General features: G+C 43.5%; 1 protein-coding gene across 1 annotated transcript in view; it reads right to left on the bottom strand.

Annotated features, from left to right (window-relative positions):
* Nucleotides 1-9,045, bottom strand: part of LOC102480355 (putative maltase-glucoamylase 2) — a 121,027-nt gene that overhangs the window by 69,899 nt on the left and 42,083 nt on the right. The window contains exons 16-20 of the mRNA XM_014586457.1: nucleotides 5,904-6,075; nucleotides 5,281-5,397; nucleotides 2,604-2,758; nucleotides 2,372-2,456; nucleotides 1,458-1,514 (exon numbers count right to left, since the gene is read on the bottom strand). Of these exons, the coding sequence (XP_014441943.1) occupies nucleotides 1,458-1,514; nucleotides 2,372-2,456; nucleotides 2,604-2,758; nucleotides 5,281-5,397; nucleotides 5,904-6,075 (586 nt within the window). The remainder of the gene's footprint in view (nucleotides 1-1,457; nucleotides 1,515-2,371; nucleotides 2,457-2,603; nucleotides 2,759-5,280; nucleotides 5,398-5,903; nucleotides 6,076-9,045) is intronic.

Below are 9,045 nucleotides of genomic sequence, written 5' to 3'. Positions count from 1 at the left end.
GAGGGGAAAGGGAAGAGAAAAGACAAGACAAGACAAGACAAGACAAGACAAGACAAGACAAGACAAGACAAGACGAAGAAACCCCCTCCCAAAGTGAAGTGGCTTGCTCAAGGCATGTAGGTAGTAGAAAGCAGAGCCAGACCCCATTGTTTTTACATCCCACCCTGCTGTGACTCTGAGATAAGAGTAGGACTGCACTAACTGGTATATATGGTAAGGGCCTCTAAAGGAAGTTACTATGTTTTTCTTTTTAATTAAGTCTCTATGTTTTCCTCTATGGTCTGATTAATGTATAATATATACTCCTTTTACATCTCTCTAAAGAATTTTTGACTGCTGGCCAGTAAGGCAGAAACTAGGGATACTGAGCACACAGACATCAGATAAGGCCAAGATGGAGTCACAGAGGTTAAGTTTTCACAGTCAAAAGCTGGCTGAATTGGGACTCCAAGCAATTGTAGCTAAGGGCAACAGTTGCTATTTAGTAACTATATTCTAACAAGAAGTACAAAACACTGTGGTCTGCTGACACCACAAAGAATAGCATAATAACTCACTCAGACTATCATGACTATTTTCTAAAGCCTACATCCTTGTAAGAAAGCCTGCCCCTTACTCAGACTGCTAGATTTAAAAAGTAAGTAAGTAAGTAAATAAATAAATAACAGATAAAAAACGCTGTTTTTAATCCTCTTTGGCCACCCATTTGGGTCGCCTTCCCTTGTACTGGAAGCTTTTTCTCCTTCTCTAATGAACTCTAGTTTACTCTCCTCTCTACAATAATGCAGACTCTAATTCTAATTCTTCATGAACATAGGACAAGAGCCAGCATAGTTGATGGGTCCAATCACTCAGCACTCCCGAGTCAGTTCCACAACAGGTTAAATCCTCTAGGTCATCATCACAGCCGAAGGCCAGTGACTAGCTCTGATAGCTGCACCGTAGCCAGGTTGATATACAGAATTTCCATACCATAAACCTACTGCAGTTAGTGATATCATTTCACTGCACATTGGAAAAGGCCTTCTACGGTTTGAATGCTGGTGTTCCCCCAGAACCCATGTGTTGGACCCTAATACCCAATATGATAGTATTAAGTGCCAGGTCCTTTGGGGACATGATTAAGTCATGAGGGCAGAGTGAGAAGTCTTCTTTGAGGAATCAGAGTCTTCACTGGACATTGAATTGGCTAGTGCCTTGATTTTGGATGTCCCAGCCTCCTGAACGGTAAGCAGTACATTTCTGTTGTTTACGAATTACCCAACAGAAGGTATTTCATTAAACCATCTAGAATGAATGCCTGTGAGGAAGACACCTACCTCCCAGCAAAGTAGCCACCATCAGCTAAATGTGAAACCTCGTGTTATTGCCCTACCCCAAGTTCCCACTACCGCTGCCTTCTAATTGCCCTCCTGCTGGAGACAGGTCCCTAAGACAACATGGACCGCTTCACTTACTGTCTCATAGTCATACCAGATGGCATCCGGTACATACGCTTTCACGTGGTCCACACCCTAGGGAAATAGCAGCAGCGAATAATATTAACACACCCCATCACAGTTTACAAACACTTCCCCATGTGGTTGCACGTGTTCATCTAAACACTTCTGAGGGGGTTGGGATCATCTCATTCTATGAATGAAAACACAGAAACTCAGGAAGTTTACCCAAAGCAGAGCTGTACCTACCAATCCTCCTGTACTTTCTAAGAAAAGCATGAAGTATATTCACTGAATTAGTCACCCGAACTGAGAGTAGGGAGGAAACTGAGCCAGCCAAGCCCCTTGGGAGAGCCTTCCAGCACGGCCACTTGTTAGTTAACAGTACCTGTTAGCAGGTAGTTTGGCCAGAACACCAGCTCAAAGGGCCTTGACTTGAACACGCACTGGCAGCCTCCCGGATTTATGAGCAGACTAGCATGAACGGACTCTTCCCCACTCACTCCTACCCAGCATCCATGGGCATGGGGTACACACAGTCTATCACATGTAGAGTTAAGAAAAGCGCCCTCCTCCTGCCCTGCACTCCCCTTCCCTTTCCTCCTCTTCTCACATCTATTCTGTCTCCCCATTCCAGCCCCAGGAGCACATCACACCAAGACACTTACAGCCCATGTGAATGCCATAGCCCTACGATTAAGAAAACAGGCTATAGGGCAATTTTGCAACTTGGAAATTGTTTTGCTTGGTGAGGCACCAGAAACCAGAATTCATATTTTGTTAATTTCCAAACTTTCATGATCTTTCTCTTTCTCGTTTATATTCAAATGTGGATGCAAATGCAGTCATAGGTGCTCAGGATCCAAGTACTCAGCCATAGACCCACAAGAATCAGCGCCATCTCCCACCCGTTGTTTGAATTTTACACGTACTTCATATAAAACAGGCGTGATGAGGAGTCCAGGCCCCCATAAGAACTGCTCGTGGATGGCCCATGTGGCGGGGTCCTGGTAGAACCTAGAGAGCAGCACAGCGAGGCATGAGGCATCTGCAGCCTCGGGCGGGAGCACACCCAGGGACAAGGTGCTCGCTACCCCTTGGCGGCTAGCAAGGTGAAGTGAAACTGTGGTCTGAGGGGGAGCCTTTGAGGACTAGGGAACTCACTCGTGTACAAGAGGCCTGGCCACAGTGTCCCCCAGGGTGTGGGCGCGGTAGAAAAGCGTGTACAGGTAGGGCAGCAGGGTATAGCGGATGTTAAGGTAGTGCCTGGAGGAATTCAGCAGCAGGGAGTCCTCTCCGAAGGCAGCTGGGTCCTGGTCCTAGAAGGAGACGTCAGCAATCACGCCATTGTTTCTTTCCCTGTCCGCTTAAAAACTCCCTTGTCTAATCAGCTCTCCCCGGTGAAAGCAGCCATGTTGATGTTTCTCATATTTCACTTGTAACAATGTATTATTATTACTACTAGAAAAAAAATACATCTTTAGTCCATTGTCTTAAGCCACATTGTCTACAACCATGATCTAAATCTATCTTTCCCTTTCCATGAAATTTTATTAATTTTTAGTTTTAAAATTTTGTGTCTAGCTTTAGCTAAAATGTTTTCCTTATAGGTAAAGGTTACAGGTAAAACTATAAAACTATCAAAATGTGTTTTATAAGATTGTGATTTCTATGTGCTCATCAATAAGCAATGTGGGGAACCAGCAGTTAGCATAATGGCTATGTCGCTGGACTCCCATGTAGTTGACCACGGTTCGAGTCCTGCACCCAGTGGCTTAAACTCAGGCCGGGTGCGTGTATGTGCGTGTGTGCCCAAGATCCCGAGAGGAGAATGGAGGAGAAAGGATTGCGGCGTGGCCATCCCCCCTGGGGGGGTGATTTCTCGCTTTCTGTCTCTCTGTCTTTCTCTATCTGGTGAGCGCACGTGCCCTATAGCAAAAACCTCTTCAAAAAAAAAAAATAAATAAGCAATGTGCAAAGAAACCATAAACATGGTTTTTCCCAGCTTTTATTCAAGAGCAAAAAAAATCCTTTAGGAGGGAAATCCTGTTTTTGTAGGACCCAGAGAAAGAACTGTCCATCAATGGTCCTCACTCTTTTTGCTTCTTTTCACTGTAATTTGGGAGATGTGAAAAAATACCTATGTCATATTTTGACTTGTCATCCTGCACTTTATTACTGGAAGTGAGTTTTGGAGAAAAGTATCTGAATTCATTCCTTTTATTTGCTAAGATGCCTACCTATTTCTACCACTCGAAATATACCTATGCCCTGAAACTACACTATGGTCTCTGTAGGGCTAATGACAACCCCGAGGCCAAAGACCAGAGAAAAAGCTCTCAACAGCATGCACTCCCCTAGTCTCCGACTGAGAAAGTCTAGAGCCCCACCATTCCCTGTGGTGGCCACGAACCATGTGGTGCTATTGAACACTTGAAATGTGGTTGGCAAGACTGAAAAGCCAAACTTTGAATTTTATCTGATGACAGTTCAGTTAAATATATACCTTAAGACTGAATCAATGTAAAATAGTTTTTCTATTAAACTAGCTGCCTGAGTGATCTGAGTGCCCTTTCTTCCTAAGTCCTGCCAGGCTATCTCTTCATGAGAAGCATACTTCCTACCTGCTCCCAGCCACCTGGAAATAGTTCATCTCTCTCTAGCTCATGAGTGGCCAGGAAAACTCAGGGACAAAGGACTCTGAAAGTTTGGCTGCTAATCTTTCCCAAGTTAAAGACAAAGCCAAGAACTAGGAGCTAAAATTATCATCAAGAAGTTACTCTAAGAGCCTATTAAGAGCTAAACCACTCCCTTTGAAATACATCAGATATGGTTATTTCATTTAAAGAAAGAACGCTCCATCCCACCTGCTCTTGCCACCACCATGAACACTGCTAAAGTGGGGCACTGAACTCACATACCTGCCCATCAGAAATACCGTTTGTGCTTCTCCCATTACTTGCGCCTGAGAAGACTGAAGCAACGTATGTAAACAAATGAAAAGTCATCACAATCAGTTTAATTAAGTGCACAGAATAGCAATCAGTCATGTCAATAAATATAAAACAATTTATTTAAAAAGAAAGAAAGAAAGAAAGAAATACCATTTTGAAGCCAGCTCTGCAGTGCAGCAGCTAAGCAAAGCACAGAGGAAGCCAGATCTCACATGCCTGACCAGCACACAGGTCCTGGCCCCAGAGACTGAAAAACATGCTAGCCCAAGCACATGTCAGAGGGTCCTATCACAACAGAGAAACTGGAGGAGAAAGGACTGTAACATGACCAAGTTTCATTGGGGATGCTCTCTCTCTCTCTTGTGTGCATGTAATACCTTATATATCTATAATTCTTTATGAGAGAGGATAAATGTGATGAATCATGAGAAGTAGTGGGAGGTGGTCTCCAAAACTATTTGCAGAAAGAGAGAATGTACTAACAAAATAGAAAAAAATGTTCACATCACCATCCTGTCCCTCCCTTCCAAGCCTCCTTGTTTTTCCATATCTATGAGTGATTTCTCTTGTATTAACTGAAGTAAAATACCAGTGACCTCCAGTTGCCCCATCTTATGAAGTCGATAAGAAAAACAATAGAGCACCATAGAAACTTTTAACAAATCTTCTCACCTTTTTTAGTGAATTTCCAACAATAAAATTATCCAATATATAAATGACTTCCTACACATGCTCATTTGGATCCTACCTTTTAGGCCTACCACCCCAGGTCTACCTGTGCTTCTCCTACAGTTAGGGCCAACCTATGGGATTTCTCCTCAACCCCTCTTTTAGAACCAATAGATTGAACAATCAAATTTTTTGATCACTTCTCTTGGGAAACTTACCCTGAACCCAGGCCCATTGTGATTCCTGGATAGTGGATAAAATGCTCCAAGCTGCATCCACCGTCTGCAAAGCTCCTCTGTGACATCTTTTGAATAACCACAGATGTTGGCACCAACCTGGATAATTAGCACACATACATGTACAATGGTCAGTGAGAGAGGCAAAAATAATGACTGCTCCTATGTGATAAGGGGAAAGAGAGTCTCTTATTCCCATATTTCCTTGTGAATGCAAGTATGCATCACGAGATAGACTGAAGAAGGGAAGATGGCCTGGTATACAGGCAATGGTCTCTATATCAAGGACTCTTCCTCCATATTCAGTTCCCAGCTTCATACTTTTATACCCACTGATGCTCTCCTGATGGAATATTTCTGTGATACTAATACATCTTACGGTGTCTCCTTCCTACCTCCAGAGATTCCATGGACAAAAACCCATGATAAACTTTCATCTTCCTTCCTTCTGAAGACAACATATACCACACATAAAAATAGATTTTTTCAACACATTTCACAATGAGACATTTGCTCCTTAGTTCTTCGGACACCCTCGAAGTCTGGATGAAAAGAATGTCAAAGGATAAAGGGTTGACGATTCCCTCATTGGGAATGAGACTCACCATGGGGATGCCAAACAGGTTGAACTCAAGGATACTGGGGATGGACCATCGGAGGTCATTCCAGGTGGCCGCATTGTCCCCCAACCAATGGGCAGCAACCGTGCCGGATCCCGCAAAAGTAGAGCGGGATAAGATGAAGCTCCTGTTATTGGGGAAGAGAGACTCCAAGGCCCTGAAAAGTAATGCACCAGTTGAGGTGAGCTGTAAACATCTAGGACTCACCCTGTAGCAGGGGCAGCAGTGGGCTTTCTAACAAATCTGAGAAAAAGCATCGGGGGTCATATACCAGGTGGGAAAAGTGTGCAGCTTTTCTTTTTCTTTCTTTTTTTTTTTTTAATTAGAGTTTTTACTATAGGGCACATGTGCTCATTGGAAAGCCAGAGAGAAACAGAGAGACAGAAAGTGAGAAATCACCCCTACCCCCTTCTTCCCATTCCCAACCCAGTGCGGGATAGCCATGCCCTGATCCCCTCTCCTCCATCCTCCTCCTGGGATTTTGGGCATGCACACACACGCCCAGCTTTGAGTTTTAAGCTACCAGGTCTGGGGCTCAAACTGCAGTTGACTACGCAGGAGTCTAGTGACGTAACCATTATGCTATCCACTGGTGCCAGTAAGTGCAGCGTTTTTAAAAGCTTCTTTCCCCAATCTGGGTAAGGTTTTAGATATCAGAAGACAATATAAACTCCTACAATTCAGTCCCCAAAGAAATTTCTCTAGATTCCTATCCTCTTGATTCTGTTTTCTCCACCTTGCAGGACTAGGCTGTGGCCTGGTCCTTTTTGCCAACAATGTATTGAACTGTATATTGAGTTCATGGTCCCATCTCCTCCCTCTAGACAAAGTTTTTCTAATGCCCTTTGGTTTGACCTCTTGTTCAGCACAACTCCAGCTCAGGTGGGAACTCTGTACCCTCTGCCTGATTAAGATGAGGGTTGTGGGGCCAACAAATGACATTATGGTTATTTCACTGGACTCCCGTTATAGTCAACTGCAGTTTGAGTCCCAGACCTGGTAGCTTAAACTCATGCCTGGCATGCACGTGTATGTGCCCAAAATTCTGAGAGGAGAATGGAGGAGAAGGGATTGCTGCATGGCCATCCCCCTGGGGGGTGATTTCTGTTTCTCTTTCTTTTGGTCTCTCTGGCAAGTGCAGATACCTCATAGCAAAAGTCTCTCTCTAAAAAAAAAAAAAAAAAAAAAAAAAAAAAATCACACACCCAAAAAAAGATGTGGGGTTTATGCATGGGCCGATTTACCTCTGAAATCTCATCTCAGACCTTTTTTAGTAATTCACAATGTTAGCAAATTATAATCTATCCAAAATTGTAGTAATTGAAATGAATGTCACAATAGATGCTATATTGTCCTTTTTGTAAGGTTTAAAACAACTACAATAGAATATAATATTTCCATTGTATTACATATAGAATATTACATGTCAAGTAAGACTATATAGAAATTAAGCAAGGAAATTAAGAACACAAACATTTCAGAGTCATGTTCACTTGGGGGACCGGGAGGTCACAGGGAGGGTGACACATAGTTAGATGTAGGCTCTTTTCCCCCTTTTGTTCTGAGCACTCTTTTGCACAGGCACTGGACTGGAATGCCTCTTCCCCCCTTCTCCCTCGAGCTGAACAGGTCACCTTCCTTTATGGTTCTAAAATAGAGCCATAGGATGCTAACACCTGGGCCACTGGCTCTTTGCAGGGAAGCACTCTCTTCCCTTCCAATACACTATCTGAGACAAAAGCATGTTTTTATTAGTGGCTTCATGCAACTCCTCCTGACACCATCGCAGCCACCCAGGCCTCCCCATTTCATATTCCCAAGGGATACTCTGGGGAGTCTAGAAATGCAAAATGGCTTGTAACGGAAAAGGAAAAAATATAAAAATAGGAGATCAGCCTAAGAAACTGACAAAGTATTGATCAAAAAATAAGGGCAAGCTAGGGAACCAGCAGTTAGTGTAATGGTTATGTCACTGGACTCCCATGTAGTCAACCGCGGTTCACATCCCGGACCCGGTGGCTTAAAACTCATGCCGGGCGTGTGTGTGTGTGTGCCCAAGATCCCAAGAGGTGAATGGAGGAGAAGGGATTGCGGCATGACCATCCTCCCTGGGGGGGTGATTTCTCGCTTTCTGTCTCTATATCTCTCGCTGTCTGTCTGGCGAGCGCACGCGCCCTATAGCGAAAACCTCTCCAAAAAATATAAATAAATAAATAATAAGGGCAAGCTAGATGAGAGGACTCGGTCCTCAACTCCTACCCTCACTTCTCTGGATACACATGGGTGGGCATGGCCTTTATTGCCCCTGGCAGGTGGTTTATTGCACTCCACAGTCATCACTCATGAAAGAAACGCATTCAGCTTACAGAGAGTGAAATTGAAACTGACTGAGAACCGAGGTTCGTTTATTGTAGGCAAGCTATGACAGATTAGATTAGTTTAAAGGAAAAGCCTTTTTCAGAGACCCTTAAATTTCTCTTTTCCACCCCTTAAATTACTTCTTTTATACCAGGAAGAGCAACCTGGCCTATTTTTGTTTGAGCCCAGATGTCTGAGAGGGTCTGGTTTCCTTCTAAGTTGAGTTCTACTCCTTAGGAGTTCTGGTCCCACTGTCTCCAAACTACACCTCCAGCAAAGGCAGGGTCAAATATTCATCAAGCCCGTGATTTCGGTTCTCCTCATGTCCAGATCCCACTAAACGAAAATTTTATCTATTTTTTAACCCAACTCTGCCTGTACCCAAAGGCCAAGCTTCTCTTATCTCTGCTCTTCTCTGGAAACTCCGGTCAGTCCACCTGACCCAGGGAAGTTAGAAAGGTGACTACTACTTATTCGGCCATTGTTGCCCTTTAACTATTAACCAATAACTATCAGAATATATTAACTACACCATTATAACTTTATTGTACTTTTATCATATGGAAATACTGGCAATAAAGCAATTCAAAACCTACTTTCCCTCCTTCCATCTTCCCTTACTATTTCTTCCTTATCCTGGCCATTTATTCACTCATCTCAACTCCCATTCTTAAATAGAAGCATCCGAGGAGTCAAAATGTATTAGAACGGAAAGAGACTCTGGGACATGTCGATCCAAGTCTCTCATTTCAGAAATAAGGAAACCAAG

Source organism: Tupaia chinensis, unplaced genomic scaffold (assembly GCF_000334495.1).
Source record: "Tupaia chinensis unplaced genomic scaffold, TupChi_1.0 Scaffold000140_1, whole genome shotgun sequence".
Taxonomy (NCBI): domain Eukaryota; kingdom Metazoa; phylum Chordata; class Mammalia; order Scandentia; family Tupaiidae; genus Tupaia; species Tupaia belangeri.
Note: the sequence above shows the minus strand (reverse complement) of the source record. Positions and strands in the feature narration are given on the sequence as shown.